General features: G+C 40.6%; 1 protein-coding gene across 1 annotated transcript in view; it reads right to left on the reverse strand.

Moving 5' to 3' along the window:
- Window positions 1–951: 951 nt before the first annotated feature.
- Window positions 952–17,800, reverse strand: part of LOC129701042 (olfactomedin-like protein 2B) — a 41,915-nt gene continuing 25,066 nt past the window's right edge. Inside the window, exons 6-8 of the mRNA XM_055641986.1 lie at window positions 14,506–15,795; window positions 12,454–12,630; window positions 952–5,402 (exon numbers count right to left, since the gene is read on the reverse strand). Coding sequence (XP_055497961.1) covers window positions 4,801–5,402; window positions 12,454–12,630; window positions 14,506–15,795 — 2,069 coding nt within the window. The 3' untranslated portion in view covers window positions 952–4,800. The remainder of the gene's footprint in view (window positions 5,403–12,453; window positions 12,631–14,505; window positions 15,796–17,800) is intronic.

Below are 17,800 nucleotides of genomic sequence, written 5' to 3' on the forward strand. Positions count from 1 at the left end.
CTTTCTCTTAGCTATTACAAAAAGGTATTCCAACATTATCTAATTTTATTGAAGGATTTGTACTGAGTTTTAAAAGTAGAGAATTTTGAAAGATGTATTAATTTGTTGAGATACAAGATTGGTGCTTGTGAAGATTCTTAACTGTTTGAAAATTGAGTAATAGGCCTGTCCCACTTAGGCGATTTTTCAGGTGACTGCCGGCGACTGTCAAGTCGTAGCAAGTCGCGGAAAAACCGGTGCCTGGAACGGCGAATGTCAGAGTGAAACACACACACACACACACACACACACACACACACACACACACACACACACACACACACACACACACACACACACACACACACACACACACACACACACACACACACACACACACACACACACACACACACACACACACACACACACACACACACACACACACACACACACACACACACACACACACACACACACACACACACACACACACACACCACCGTTTCCTTCACCAGCCAGTTATGCAGGCGGGGGGCAGGGCAAGCAGGGGAAGCGCTGTCTGAGTGAAATCCACACGGTGCAAAGCCAATGTGATACAGACACACAACCCGATTAACAGGAAGGTTGGCGCTGTAATTAAGACGGTGAACGCACAGTGTATGGGAAGGGTCACTTAAATCCTTTAAAAGAGGGGGAGACGGGATGGGGAGAAGGAGTGGTGCCAACTTTTAAGAAGCCAGAGATATACGGCTGTGAAGCTCGGCGGACATTAACATTACCAGTCGGTTATCCTTGGTTCTGAAAACTACTGTTTAAGTTTTTTCCCCAATGACCCAATGAAATTCACCGATGAGAACTGGCGACAACCTACGACCTCCTGGCGACTCACTACCACTGCACCAACGACACGAGAATTCTCACTACTCTCCATGGCGTCAAAATTCTGGTCGCCGCTAATTTTTCAACATGTTGAAAAATTAGCGGTGACCAAAATGAAGGCGTGACTAGTTCTGAGAATGCGGGGACTATTCACGACCATGAAGGCAACTCCCCGGCAACCACCCTCGAACATGTGGCGACTGCATAGTCTCCTGTAGCCGCCTAAAAAGTCGCCTAAGTGAGACAGGCCCATAAGACTTTTAACTAAACACTTGCTTCATAACTTACCCATAGTATAACTTAGTTTAATCAGTGATTCGGATAAGAAATTACTTTTTAAATGGTACACTTTTCTTATTTTAACTCTGGCATTTACTTAGAAACATAGAAATTAGGTGCAGGAGTAGGCCATTCGGCCCTTCGAGCCTGCACCGCCATTCAATATGATCATGGCTGATCATCCAACTCAGTATCCCGTACCTGCCTTCAATCCATACCCCCTGATCCCCTTAGCCACAAGGGCCACATCTAACTCCCTCTTAAATATAGCCAATGAACTGGCCTCAACTACCCTCTGTGGCAGAGAGTTCCAGAGATTCACCACTCTCTTACTTATTAAAATTACTTATTTTAATTACCTGGAAATCCTTTTCTGATAAGTTGATGTTCGCAAATGGCGATAACAACAGTAAGCTGTTTGGAAAAAGTTTATCACTTATCAAAAAATAAGTGACGGCCAGTTGCATTATTTCATTTAATCTGCTCATTTTCAAAGTTTTCCCATTGTAGGGCACCCTGCCTCAATTTCATTACCTTCATATTGAAGTTTACAATAATACCATTGTCTTGCCATCCTGTATGAATTTAAAATTGTAACGGTCAGACCTTAATATTTAACAGCATACTTTGAGCATGATGTTATAAAAATGCAGCAGGAGAAGAGTGTAAATCCATCCAATTGGGATGCCAATTTGAGGTTAAAAAGGGAAAGTGGGCAAAAAGTGGAGCTGAGGGAAGAATTAACTGGAACATAGTTGTGAGATTTCAGTTCTAATTTCTTGAAACAAATGAAGAAGCCATATTTTAAGGACAACATATGCATTGGATAAATGCAAATCATTCTTGCAAATGACCATAGAATAACACTACACTTGAATTAGACTCAAGTTTCAATTGTCAAACAAATTTATTACACAGTCATAGAAAAAAACAATTGGTCCAACAACCTCAGCATTCATAACTGAGTACATATAGCTAACTCCTCCTATTGCTGAGCTTCATTTTGGTAGCAGTCTTCCATAATAGTTAATCTCCTTTGAACTGATTTTGATATGCAGGACCTATAAATGCCAAGGTGGTTGGAAACCAGTGCATTTTAATGTTGCATAATTGAAAGGAGATCCCGGACAAATAGAATACTTATAACAAGCTATACAATGTTTGATTTGAAGTTGGCTCCTTCTGTTAGCAACTGCCTGCCTGACAACATCAACAACTAAAACGGCAACAGTTTATCTATTCTATTGCGCATGAACTTGCATTTTAACTCAATGAAACAATTAATGAAGGCAAAAAATGAATGTTTTAATGCTTCCTTTGGAATTTGGAATATAGATCACTAACATTTTTCATGTTTTATGCATTTACGGAATGTGGAAAAAATTGTCTGGTGTTTAGTGCTCACCCCTTATCCTTGGAAAGGTGGAAGTGAGCTGTCCTCTTGATTTCCATTGCCTCATATTTTCATGGAGATTTCAATCTATCTGAAGTGAAATATCTTTTTTTTGTTTTGTAACACAGTAATCAGCAATTAATTCCACATGTCAAGTGAAGCCATTATTTAATCATTATAGATAAGATTATTTGATATTTAATTAACAGACAGCATCAGTTTATTTTCATCAACATATATGTTCTCCATAAATATGTTTCTTTTGACATTGCATAAAAGGGTGGGAAAAGTTGCTACATCTCTTCGCTTCCTCTCACTTTATATCTCCTGGTTCTGGAAGATTTTGGAGGTGAATAGTAGCCACTAGTTTTATGTGTCTATGTAGTCCATATCAGAGATATTTAGTTATTGCATTGATGTTAACCTGATTGCCACTTTTCAAAGGCATATTGAATTACCAATGCTTAGAGCAAGTCATTATGTGGCTCACGTCTGTGTTTTACTGGGAAAATGTGCCACGAGTACCCATGGAAATGGAGGCAGTGGTGGGAAACTGGCTGCTGCCTTGTTCTCATGCCTCTTAGACATGGGTTCGATCCAGTTTATTCCTTGTGTCCCCCAAAGAGATGAGAACGTCTGTCGTGGCTAAGAATCCTTCATAATTTTGTGAAAATCTTAATGATTTCCAAGTGGAACCACAGAACTACACATCCATTATTAAATCCTGAGTGGGGTTTCTTACTGTGGGAGGGCTGCTTACTGTGGAAGACAACAAACTTAGTACTCTGGCACTGCTGCAACTTACACTGAGGTTGGATTCTTCTGTGCAAAGCAATTGATATAAAAGCTTGTGGCTTTGTTGGCAAGCACGTACCAGGTTTAGGCAAGAACAATAATCCTTTTGAAACTCAGCAAGGATGCCTGACAAGCACAATTTTCCTCTTCTCATGAAACTATGAGGGAATTACAGAGCAAGTTTCTTTGTTTTTGATTCTTGGCTTGGGAAAGCCCAATCCTAACCCATAAGGCACAGTACAAAACACTGTGGTCCATTACCTTAGCAAACACACACATTCAGCCATAAAATGGTGGGGGATACCTAATTGATGTCAGAAGCATTATATTGCATTCTACTGACTCCAAGCAGTACAGATGTTCTAAGCAAACCAGTTTGCTTTATATCAATTATCGAATAAAAAATAAAATGCCACAACTTACAGGATATGGTGAAGAAACACCTGGATAACATGAGATCAGTTTTTTTTATAACTGATGTATCATCTGGTTAAGTTCCACATCTACCAGATGGTTAATACAGGCATCATTGATTGCACATCATATTACAATGTCAGTTTCAGACACTAACAATCTGCTATATTGATGAGAATCTAATCGTTCCTTTTCAAAAGCAAAGTGAATTAGCAGTGCCTAGAGCAAGCCATCATATTAACTTTTCTCGTCAATACCAAATATACCCAATCCCTGCATTTCACAGAAAGTGCAAGATTAGATTTATATCCAATTTATTCGCAAAATCTAAATGCTAGGAAAATATTTGTAACTATAAAGCACATGACAATTAATAATGCATCATGGGAAGTGGCCATTTCTAATCGGTGAATGTAAGGTGCAATCCATACATCAATAATTCATACCTTTCAGTCATTGAGGGGATAATCCACAATACTGAATGCTTGGAAACAGAGATCAGCTATTTGGCCTTTGGAAGGTGGTGCATATTGTACCATTTATCATTATGTCGTCTTTCAAGGTATGAGATTACGATGCTTAAAGTAGTTGTTTCATGATTTATAATATCTAAACTTTATTACATCTATGGAACTGAATCATCACTGTGATTTTTTCCAACAGTCCCATGAAGGCCAGTTCAAAGTGCAGAGACATGGGTAGAGAGGCTGGATTCTTCAATGCAAAGTGACCAATGCTAATGGAGCATGCAGTTTTGATGATCAGCAAGCATGCCAAATTTAAGCAGAAAGAATGATCTGCTTGAAATTTAGCAAGGAAGTCCGGCAGGCATCATATTCCTCTCAGTCATGACATGCAAGGAATGCAATTATTATATAAAGCGCGAGTCAAAGGGGGCCATTGTGTGTCTGCTTTATTGTCTCTCGTTTAAAGTAGGTTACTTTGATTATATTAACACAAAACAGATTGATCTACAATCTGTGAATGAATAGAAGAACATCAATCCCCTTATATATATTTTTTACAAAGCCATCACAAATGTCAATGTGTTTTTAATTCTAATAGGCAAATGTGACCCCATATGTGACTTGATGGCCTTTGTCCCATGCATACAGGATGCGCTCTTTGGGGTTATAGTCGATCTGAGTGGTGTATGAATATTCATTGATAAATGGCATCTTTGGATTGATTTGAGTGTTTGTGTGAGTGTCAAAAGCATACGAAATGTTAGCATGCTTCTTATTGTAGCTGTCCACTGCATACAGCACACCACAAACTATAAAGCAGTTGCCATAATAGTTCTTCCTCAGGCCAGTCCTCCAGGTGGTCTCCTTCTGGATGGACAAGTCAACGGTGTTGAGTCTGCTGATCATTATCACTTCTTGCAAGGAGCCCACGTCATCAATGGCAGGGTAGATGACCCAAAGACCATTTTCATCAACTGCAAAGTCTATTTCCGAGTGGCCCTTCCACCTCCAGGGAGTGGCCTCGTCAAACACCACATCATGCAAATGGCTCCAGGCTGCCACAAATCTTTGCCTCAGGTCATATTTGATGATATTGCGTGTGAATGCTCTGTTGTAGTAGAAAGCCCCATGATATACCACATGGCCAGTCCCAATCCAATTGTAGGGAAGTTTGTATGAGTTACTCCAGCGACCTAGAAAGAGATACAAAAGAACTGAAATCGACTTTTAGAGTCATACAGCATGGACATAGGCCCTTCAGTCCAACTTATCCATGTCGACCAGAATGGCTCATCAAAGCTACTGTCGTCCCATTTGCCTGCATTTGGCCCTTATCCCTCTAATCCTTTCCTATCCATTTATCCAAGTTTCTTTTTAATGTTGCTATAGTACCTGCCACAACTACCTCCACTGACAACTCGTTCTATATACCCACCACACACCGAGTAAAAACGTTGCCCCTTGGATTCCTATTATATCTTGCCCTTAAACCTATGCTCACCTTAAACCTATGGAGATCTACAATAATTATAGGCAGCATGGAGTAAATGAGGTGCTTGAGGAGTATAAAGAATGTAAAAAGAATCTTAAGAAAGAAATTAGAAAAGCTAAAAGAAGATATGAGGTTGCTTTGGCAAGTAAGGTAAAAGTAAATCCGAAGGGTTTCTACCGCTATATTAATAGCAAAAGGATAACGAGGGATAAAATTGGTCCATTAGAGAGTCAGAGTGGACAACTATCTGCAGAGCCAAAAGAGATGGGGGAGATATTGAACAGTTTCTTTTCTTCGGTATTCACCAAGGAGAAGGATATTGAATTATGTGAGGTAAGGGAAACAAGTAGAGTAGCTATGGAAACTATGAGGATCAAAGAAGAGGAAGTACTGACACTTTTGAGAAATATAAAAGTGGATAAGTCTCCAGGTCCGGACAGGATATTCCCTAGGACATTGAGGGAAGTTAGTGTAGAAATAGCAGGGGCTATGGCAGAAATATTTCAAATGTCATTAGAAACGGGAATAGTGCCGGAGGATTGGCGTACTGCGCATGTTGTTCCATTGTTTAAAAAGGGGTCTAAGAGTAAACCTAGCAATTATAGACCTGTTAGTTTGACGTCAGTGGTGGGCAAATTAATGGAAAGAATACTTAGAGATAATATATATAAGCATCTGGATAAACAGGGTCTGATTAGGAACAGTCAACATGGATTTGTGCCTGGAAGGTTTTGTTTAACTAATCTTCTTGAATTTTTTGAAGATGTTACACGGGAAATTGATGAGGGTAACGCAGTGGATGTTGTGTATATGGACTTCAGTAAGGCCTTTGACAAGGTTCCTCATGGAAGGTTGGTTAAGAAGGTTCAATGGTTGGGTATTAATGGTGGAGTAGCAAGATGGATTCAACAGTGGCTGAATGGGAGATGCCAGAGAGTAATGGTGGATGGTTGTTTGTCAGGTTGGAGGCCAGTGACGAGTGGGGTGCCACAGGGATCTGTGTTGGGTCCACTGTTGTTTGTCATGTACATCAATGATCTGGATGATGGTGTGGTAAATTGGATTAGTAAGTATGCAGATGATACTAAGATAGGTGGGGTTGCGGGTAATGAAGTAAAGTTTCAAAGTCTACAGAGAGATTTATGCCAGTTGGAAGAGTGGGCTGAAAGATGGCAGATGGAGTTTAATGCTGATAAGTGTGAGGTGCTACATCTTGGCAGGACAAATCAAAATAGGACGTACATGGTAAATGGTAGGGAATTGAAGAATGTAGGTGAACAGAGGGATCTGGGAATAACTGTGCACAGTTCCCTGAAAGTGGAATCTCATGTAGATAGGGTGGTAAAGAAAGCTTTTGGTGTGCTGGCCTTTATAAATCAGAGCATTGAGTATAGAAGTTGGGATGTAATGTTAAAATTGTACAAGGCATTGGTGAGGCCAATTCTGGAGTATGGTGTACAATTTTGGTCGCCTAATTATAGGAAGGATGTCAACAAAATAGAGAGAGTACAGAGGAGATTTACTAGAATGTTGCCTGGGTTTCAGCAACTAAGTTACAGAGAAAGGTTGAACAAGTTAGGGCTTTATTCTTTGGAGCGCAGAAGGTTAAGGGGGACTTGATAGAGGTTTTTAAAATGATGAGAGGGATAGACAGTTGACGTGGAAAAGCTTTTCCCACTGAGAGTAGGGAAGATTCAAACAAGGGGACATGACATGAGAATTAAGGGACTGAAGTTTAGGGGTAACATGAGGGGGAACTTCTTTACTCAGAGAGTGGTAGCTGTGTGGAATGAGCTTCCAGTGAAGGTGGTGGAGGCAGGTTCGGTTTTATCATTTAAAAATAAATTGGATAGTTATATGGATGGGAAGGGAATGGAGGGTTATGGCCTGAGCGCAGGTATATGGGACTAGGGGAGATTATGTGTTCGGCACGGACTAGAAGGGTCGAGATGGCCTGTTTCCGTGCTGTAATTGTTATATGGTTATATGGTTATTATATGTCTTCTGGTTCTTAATTCCTCTAACCTGGGTAAAAGACTCTCTGCATTCATCCCATTAATTCCCCTTATATTTTCTCACCTCTATAAGATCAGACTCTTGCGCACCAATGAGTAATGTCCTAGCCTGCCTAACCTTTCTCTATAGCTCAAGCCTTTGAGTCCTGGCAATATCCTCATTAAGCTATTCTGCAGTCTTTCCAGCTTAATGGCATTCTTCCTATGGAAGGGTAACTAAAACTGAATATAGTACACCAAATGTGGGCTTTTCTCTCTTTTGGATATTGGTTTCTGCTCAGCTTCCATGGACACCAGTTGCCAACCAACACTTGTCCAACTGGACTTCTCCAGGCATGAATTGGAACCAATAACATTTTCCCTTGTGGTGAGTAGTAGGAGCCAGTGGGAAGGTTGCAGGGGGGTGGGGGCGGGGATTGTATAATCTGATCTTCAAACCACTTCTGCGTTTCAAATAGATCGTGATGCCTGATGCTTCATTTCATCGCCCCACTTTGTTTCCAAACAGTTGAGCCTGGTTCCTTCCCCGCCTGATGGGGGAGCATAGAACTGAACAAGCACCTTGCCTTCCTGCAATGTTGAGGCCAATCGCAACTCTCCCATATGAAATAGATTAATTGTATTTGGGCTTGATCTCAATTTGGACAGCTTGTTTCCCCACCAAACAATGTATTTGGCAGATGGAAACTTAGCAAAATGGATAATAAATACTTTTGGCTGATCCAGTTTTGGAATGTCTAAAACCTGCCCTACCTCATTTATGCATCTGTATTCTGCCAGATCACTTGATGACAGAGTATTGGAAGCCTCAGAACAAGTTGGATTAAGGAACCTGTTTGAGGGTTTAGATATATTGAATAATAATGACTGTCTTGGAGTGAATTAAAGGCAGGAATCTATCTAAGAGACTGAATTATGTCCATATGTTTCCATTTCATGGCTCAGATCTAATGAAGGAACTCAGATGAACTACTTAGTACTGGCTTAAAACTAGAACATGATAGAAACATACAGCAGGTTAGGCAGCATCTGAGGAGAGATGAACAGAGTAAATATTTCAGGTTTTCATCAAATATTACTACTCTGAACACAGAACAGTATAACACAGGAACAGACCATTCAGCCCACGATGACTCTCCTAAACATAATGCCAAGATAAATAATATCCTTTGCCTGCATATGATCCTACAATCTCCATTCCCTACATGTCCATGTGCCTATCCAAAGGCCACTTAAACACCATTATTGTATCCACCTCCACCATCACCCCTTACTGAGCGTTCCAAGCACTCACCATCCTTTGTGTAAAAACATTTACGCTGCTTATCTCCATTAAACATTTGCCCTTCTCACCTCAAAGCTATGTTCTCTAGTCTTGTGATATATTCACCCTGGAAAAAAGGTTCTGACTGTCTGCACTAAATATGCCTCCCATAATTGTATATACTATTATCAGGTCTCCCCTCAACCTCCAGCATTCCTGAGAAAATAATCCCCATCTGTCCAACCTCTCCTAGCTAATACCTTCTAATTCAGATATCATTCTGGTAAACCTCTTTTGCACACATTCCAAAGCATCCACATCCTTCCTGTAATGGGGCAACCAGAACTGCACTCAATACTCCAAATGCAGCCTAACCGTGTTCTATCAAGCTGCATCATGGCTTTCTTACTCTTATACTCAGTGCCATGCCCAATGAAGGAAAGCCTACCATGCCCCTTCTTTACCACTCTATCTCCTTGTGTTGCCACTTTCAGGGAGTTTGTAGCTTGTGCCTAGAATTCATTCATGGGATTTAGAGATAGACTTGTCTGGATGGTCTGCAATTCCTGTGAGATCATCTTCATTATTTGCCTTTTGGTCATTCCACTGTATATCCAAGAATCAAAAAGCTGGGCAAAGCCAAGTTTCAATGTTGTGAACAACAACATTTTATCAATTTTGGTCCATAAATTATTTGTTATTAATGGCTTGTAAAATCTGCTTTAATAGTATCCACCTCCACCTTCACCCCAACAGTATGTTTCAGGCAGCCATCACTCTGTGTAAAATAACGCCCCGTATTTCTCGCCCCACTCACCATTAGGCTATGCTCCCTAGTCTTTGGCATTTCCACCCTGAGAAAAATGTACTGACTGTCTACCCTTTTATGCCTCTCATAATTTCATATGCGTTGGAAGTCAACTTTGGAAATTTCCAGTGTGTGAATTTTAAATTAAAAAGGAAATGAACGCCATGACGACTAGGTTCTCACTTGTTTAGTTTCTTTTATTTTACACAGACTCACAACTTTCTGGGTTTTTCCTCGTCTCAGTCCGAAATGGCCTACTCTTTATTCTTAAACTGTGTCCCCCAGTTCTGCACTCCCCCAACATCAGGAACATTTTTCCCACATCTAGCCTGTCCAATCCTTTAAAAGAATGTTATATGTTTCTATAAGATCCTCTCTCATCTTTCTAAATTCCAGCAAATACAAGCCCAGTCGACCCATTCTTTCATCATTACAGAGATAGGTTGAATAAGTTAGGTCTTTATTCTCTGGAGCGCAGAAGGTTAAGGGGGGACTTGATAGAGGTCTTTAAAATGATGAGAGGGATAGACCGAGTTGATGTGGACAAGCTTTTCCCTTTGAGAATAGGGAAGATTCAAACAAGAGGACATGACTTCAGAATTAAGGGACAGAAGTTTAGGGGTAATATGAGGGGGAACTTCTTTACTCAGAGAGTGGTAGCGGTGTGGAATGAGCTTCCAGTGGAAGTGGTGGAGGCAGGTTCATTGGTATCATTTAAAAATAAATTGGATAGGCATATGGATGAGAAGGGAATGGAGGGTTATGGTATGAGTGCAGGCAGGTGGGACTAAGGGGAAAAAAATTTGTTCGGCACGGACTTGTAGGGCCGAGATGGCCTGTTTCCGTGCTGTAATTGTTATATGTTATATGTTATCATACGTCAGTCCCGCCCTGTATAGCTGATTCTCTTCCTTCCTGGCCACCATGAGAGAACTTCTAGGAAAGCAATTGTGGGAGGAGAAAGGAACGGGCATCATTACTCTATACAGGAATACATTTTTGAGGTTGTGGAAAATTACTGAAGGTTTGGATTTTATATAACAGGCACTTTTAATGAGGGTTTCTTTATAGATCCATTAAAAACAGATGTGTCAATATTTTCTTGTGGTCTGCAGTAGTCTTCCCCTGAAGAGAGTGCTTAATTTCACTTTGTTTTAAGTGGTACCTGGCCACTCTAGGATACCATCTGTGTTCCCACTCTTCATGAATGTTTTGAAAAGTAACAGATGACAAGGCCATCATTGAGGATGTTGGAGCAGGCTTATGTTTTTTACTTCATCTTTTCTGTTTTCTATTCATTTTCATTGTCGGCAAGGAATTATCAGATCATACAGATCATACATATTGCATGGTTGGCTTGGTCACAGTAGAATTAATGCCACCCGTATTCCAGATAAAACAAGGTAGCAAACCCGAGGATTAGGATCAATGACCACAGAACGCTTCAATTCAACAGGAAATAATTCCTTACCAGATTCGGCAATTGTGTATAAACCGGAGTATGAAATAATAATTTGTAATGTTCCTTATAAATAATTTGTGGATAATAATTGTGTTATGAACACAGGACGGTAGAAAAATGTTATAAAGATCTCTCAGCAGATCATCTTAAACATCTGCCAAATCTGGGTGTGAAACTTTATGCATATGATGAGTGGGACTGAGCTGCAACTGCCTTTTGCATTTTAAAAAGTTCTTGGTAAAAAGTGTATCGGAATCACATACTGTTTTCCTAGATTGAGCTACAAAGCAGTCACGGATTAGCCTATTGAGGTCTGATTGTGCAGGTTTGTGTAAGGTTTTGCTCTAAGGAAATAAATTTCAAGGCAGTACAGTAGCACAGCTGAGCAGCACAGTGGCACAGCATGAGGGCCCATTGCCTCACAGCCCCAGTGACCATCCCGATCCCTGGTGCTGTCTGTCCGGAGTTTGCATGGTCTTTCTGTGACCAAGTGGGTTTTCCTGGGGGGCTACAGTTTCCTCCCACATTCCAAAGACGTGCAGATCAGTGTTTTAATTATCCGCTCTAAATTTCCCCCAGTTTATAGGTAGTTGGTAGAATTTGGGGAAGTTGATGACAATGTGGGTACAATAAAATGGGATGTGTAAATAGGTGGTTAATGGACAGTGGGCCAAAGGACCTGTTTCTGTGCTCGATGACTCTGTGACTTTAATTGTGTATTGATTACCAAATTGTACTGTAGTTTCTGAAATACTCTTTACATTTGCAAACCTCTGGTATTGAGTGGGGGTAATGCCATCTTAATTTATGTTATTATTTCATTTAGGATGCTGGAATGATGAAAAATTATGGAATAGTGGAAAGGAAAAGACCTTTCAGCTCCTTAAAGTTCTCGGCCATTTACTCATATTATGGTGGACACTATTTTGTCTGCATTCTGTTTAATCCTCACATCAGCAAATTCCCTTACTGTCTACAACTTTATTGATATCAGCCTTGAATATGCTCAAACAAACAGCCGCAGTCCCCTGGGAAAGACATCCCTAAAATACACAACTCTCTGCAAAAGGAGGTTGCTCCTTATCTAAGTCATGAAGAACTGGCCCATATCTTGGGACTTTTAGAATTGGGAAAAGAACTGGTCTGCATTCTCTTGAACAAAGGACATGAATATTCATTGTATTTGAGATACTTTGCTCTCACCTTGTTTGAAGGTTTCCATGTTGCGAAACTCTATTAAGGTGTTACCATAATAATAATTGGTGATGTAGATTTTGTCACCTCGCGCAAATGGATCCTTCATCCAGGCCCCTTCATTCCTCCCATAAATGTGCTTAGTCTTGGGTTTAGCGATAGTAGACAACGTCTCCTTGCACTCATCTGCAGATAACAAATTGGCATGTTAGGGTTACCCATTGCCCTGATTTCATTTTTATATGGCTCCACGACCCAATGACTCTTTACTGTCTATTACACATTATTAACTCTGCACAAGAATGTTAAATATTCATGCAGGGACAACTGATCAAAAGCTCCTGAGGCCAACAATCATTGTGAAAGGAGTGAATTGTCCAATATTCCAATACTCAAAAGACTCCTTAAATGGTCCGCTAATTTGAGAAACTTCAACAAGAGTATAACATAAAAGCGAGGCAATCTGTTCTTATCAAAATAAAAACTCTCACTGTCTTTAGAACAGAAACCAAATTACAATTGTGGTGAAATTGTCAATTATTAAGCTCATATCTGCCTTTTAATTGAACATGGTTGAAACAATCTCATAGAATGCCACAGTACATACTGAATTACTTAGTGAAACCATTTTATAACCTATTAGTCTGCTTGTATTAAATATGAACATAGTTTAATGTCAAAATATCACCATTGTTAATTTTCACTTGAGAAAGTAAATGTACAGTAAATGTCAAGCCAGGACAGCCTTATGTCAGTGGTAAGAAAATTATTGAAGAAAATTCTAAAGGGTATGATTTATTTGGAAATGCAGGGACTTATCAAGGATAATAATTTTATCTTTGTGAGGGGGAAATCCCAACTCGCTAATTTGATTGTGTTTTTTGAGGAATTAATAAGATTAATTAAGGCAGGGCATTAGATGTTTATATGGAATTTAGTAAGGCAATTGACAAGGTACCAGATGGTAACACACTTAGTATTCCAGGTGAGCTGGCTAATTGGATCCAAAATTGACGATAATAGGAGGCAGAGGATGGTGGTGGAAGAATAATTTTAATATTTCATCCAGAATGGCTTCTCAATGGTTGGGTCAGATTAATTAAAAGTCATCTGGACATTTCAAAAGCAGCTAGCCAAATATATGGTGTTACAATATTAGTATTGTTTTGGAAATTGCCTGCAAATGAAAAGATCAGTGCAGAAGATTTTGAGTATTAACGGGCTTGGTCGTGGCAAATTTTGATAAAGGATGGGCTCTTTTGAGTTTTGATTGAGATTTGACCATGGTAATTGTAGATTAGTGGCTCATGTTATGAGTCATGCTATTGTAGTTACGCCCACTAGCTTATTAGCGTCGTGGTCTGCTGCACTCCGTTAACTCTCAAGTGAGAGCTTGGAGTTGTTTTTTCTAAATAAACAGTGTATACCTGACATGGTGTGAGGTCTTTATTATTACAAGTCAGTCAAGATTACAAGATTAAGATCAGTCTTTTCCAGCTCCATTCTGGACTTTGTCCATTTGGATCATGGCTGGAATCACATCTAGTGCTGACTGCACAGAGCACAAGGAGAACATTGGTTTCTTCTTAGGCAGTCCCTTGGACGATGCATGCATTTAAGTTTTGCAGATTCTGAAGTGCCAAAGAGGCCAACGTGGGAGCCTTTTCCACAAAAAAGCAGATGCCTGACAGGGTGGCAAATTGGTAGGTTGTGAACACTAGTTTGTGTTGGTAGCTCCAATGTTCTCCTGCTGTGAGAAAGCAAATGGGGCAACAAACTTGTTTTCTCACTTTTATGATTCTAACGTGAGATCATTAAACTGCTTCTCTGTCCACAAGTGCTACTTGATTTGCTGTGTGTTTCAATCATTTTCTGTTTAACCTCTCTGTTTCATCTCTATTTCTGTTTACCATGTATTTGTTTGAATGCTTATCATAGTTTAAAATAAAACTAATGGAGAATTCAGAGACGCATTATAACATTGGAGCACATTTCCTGATAAATGGAATGATCATTGTAACCTGTCATTTAAAAAAAAGCAAATTCTGGAAGTGCACATACCAAAAGTTCTGTAACCATCATTCGATTTGTGGTTTACACGTTGTCTCCGTGTGCCCTCCACTTTAGGTTTCTTTCTGGCATGGGGAGCGATTAAAGTTGTCCTCGCTTTTGGTGAACGGGTTGTGGTTTTTCGCTTGGGGCTGGTGACGTTGTCTGCCATGGTTGAAGTGGTAGTGGGTGAGGTGGTGGTGGGTGCAATGGTCGTGGTCAGTGCAGATGTGGTTGTAGTAGTTGTGGTGGGTGTGGTTGTAGTGGATGTTGCGGTAGGTATTGCAGTCATAGTGGTGGGTGTTGCTGTAGGTCGGGTTGTGGTTGTTGTGGGTAGGGTTGTTGTGGTGGATAGGGTTGTGGTTGGTAGGGTGGTTTTGATAGTTGTGGGTATGGCGGTTGTGGTCGGTGTTGGTGTAGTGGTGCGTGTTGTGGGTATGGTGGTCACGGTGGTTGGTATTGTGGTTGTAGTGGGTGTTGTGTTAGGTACAGTTGTGGTGATCATGGTGGTAGGTGTGACGGTGGGTACAGTACTCATGGTGGTAGATGCATTGGTTACAGGGAGGGTGGTGGGATCCTCGGGAGTAATTGTAGTAGCGCTAGTGGTAATGGGGGCTGCTACCGTGTCCGTGGTGCTAGTTGTGGGTGCTATGGAGGAAACGGCAGCAATGGTGTTCGAGTGGGTTGAAGTGGTTTCTGCATCGTCAGTGAGGATGGAGACTGTGATGGTGATGGGAACTTCATCAGTAGGAATTGTCGTGGTGGTGACTGCAGGGGATGTGGGAGCAGTATTGGGTGGTAAAATGGGAGCAATGGTACCAGTAGCTGGTGAGGCTGTGATGTGAGTTACGTTCGGCATGGTGGGGGTGGGGATTGGGAAGGAGGTAAAAGTTGTGTTTGCTGTGGAGTTTATGGTAAGAGCTGAAACAAGAGTATGAATGGGAAGTGGGATGGAAGCAGTGGTGGTGATAACAGTGGCGGGCTCTGAGGCATTGAATTGGCTGGTCTTAGCAAAGTGTGGATCTGGGTTGGTCACAGTAAAGTTAGTTGTATTGTTACTGCTGGAGGAGGTGGTCACACTGGGAATTGTTGATCCTGCAACAAGTATTGTTGCATCCGTCAAAGACTCCATTTCGTCCGTGAGATTCAGCTGGCTTCTGGATTGTGTTGCTGTCTCTGGAACGATGGTTGTAAGAACAGGATTTGTTCTTTGAGAATCATTACCCGCTGATTCAGTCTGCTTAATAAGTTGGTCATCCAAAAAGAGAAGGGTTCCATCCTCACCACTGGCAGAGCTGGATTCTGATCAGAGAGTAAGAAATAGTGAGTTAAGATCCACTGAATGGCTTCTTTTGTAACCATAGTCTTTTATCCCTTTCTTATGTGAAACATATTTCCTCTTTTAAAATAAAACTAAGTATCCAGTAAAACCTTGTTGGTTTCCATTATTTTCAGAATAAAGATGATTACAACTGCAGATATTTTATTGTTTTTTATTGGCTCCAATTCAAAGCTATTTAAATCTTAACATCAATGTTGGAAATGAGACTTGCTTCATTTATTGACATTTCCCATCAGGCTGATCTTAACACTGAACACAGTATGGGTGAAAACCACAGCTGGTGTGAGCATTTTCAGAGCCACGTTCTTAAGGTTCTTCTGTGCTGTTTTCTTGAAAGCAAACCCTTGTTCAGGTTTAGATTAAAACGTTTGTTATAAATCAACCACATTCTAGTTTTATTTAATACTTCAACAGTATCCCAAAATACCACGAGCCAGGAGATGGAGATGGACCTAAAGCTGAAGATGGGGCTGGATTCATCATGCTTATGTATAGAAAACAGCCCATGTTTTCTATTAGAGCAAATGTAAACTACATGAATATAAATCCAGATAAGCAGCAACATGAGTTGTCTAGGAATTCCTTTACACAACTCCAAGAACAATAACACTGTGCCATGGAAGAATGAACGAGAATGATATGGTACAAATTTCTGGATGCTAGAATTGTGGATTTAAGCGTTGCTTTTTCAGCAGAACTTTAATTGACAGTGACACCATTTTCTTCAGCATAAAATTCACCCAAAATGGCAACCACAATGCAGCACCCAAATTCAACTTCACTGGTCTGAAAAGTAACGGTTCTTATTTATCAATGTTTGACTAGTCCTTTTCCCTGAAGCCCTGTTATTTGGAGGTCAAATCCCAGACTCCATTCATAAATCCTCGCAATTTTTTCGAACTCAAATACAGTCTCAGATAAAACTCTGGAATGTTTTGCTGTAGAAGACAAGTCACAGTCAATCGTAATTTTGTGGCCTCGTGACCCTTTCCAGATTATTGCTGTGGATTTCTGCTGCGGTTAATGCCCTCGCTGTGTTAGTGAGATCATATACATCATGTACTTTCCCTACAGCACAGTGAACTCAAGGATCCCCCTGGATGGCAGGCTTCCCCAAAATTCAGGCATTCATAAACTGCACATTTCAACAGGGAAATATTTTTAACAAATTCCTGCTAGGAGCACCTGGCTATCTCTACAGATGGTTTATTTTGTTTTAGTTTCATTTAGTTTAGAGATACAACGCGGAAACCATCCTTTTGGCCCACCGAGTCCACGCTGACCAGCAATCCCTGCACACGAACACTAGTTCTACACACACTAGGGACAATTTACAATGATACCAAGCCAATTAACTTACAAACCTGTACATCTTTGGAGTGTGGGAGGAAACCTGAAATCCCAGAGAAAACCCACGCAGGTCACGGGGAGAACGTACAAAGTCCTGCAGACAGCACTCATAGTCAGGATCAAATCCGGGTCACTGGCGCTGTAAGGCAGCAACTCTAGCGCTGCGCCACCGTGCCGTTCCTTAGGGTCTCTGTGGCCCTTTTGCATAAGAAACATATCTCCACTGGACACTGTTCTTCATCAGCTTGCTCTGGTACTTCTGACAACTGGAAGGACTTTGAACATTCCCTCTGCTGTTCCACCCTGTATTCTCTCAGTCGCAATGCTCTTTTGCTGCTGAAATACTTTTGTTTTTCATTGTTAAATATGTCCCATTTCAAGGTGGTTGAAAATTAAGAAGCTGGCAGCTGCAAGACCTCACCGAAAAACAGGAGACGATGCACACTGTAACTGTCAATTTTAGGACTGTGTCAGAAGGAAAACTAATGATGCTTTTCTGTGAAACTTGCAACGAAAGATTTTGATTTTTATGAGGATTTTAACAAATGCCATCGGTGCATCATAATGTATACTTAACTAAAATTCTGATCTTGTGGTTGGTCTTCCTTCAAACCT

Source organism: Leucoraja erinacea, chromosome 10 (assembly GCF_028641065.1).
Source record: "Leucoraja erinacea ecotype New England chromosome 10, Leri_hhj_1, whole genome shotgun sequence".
NCBI classification, from domain to species: Eukaryota; Metazoa; Chordata; class Chondrichthyes; order Rajiformes; family Rajidae; genus Leucoraja; species Leucoraja erinaceus.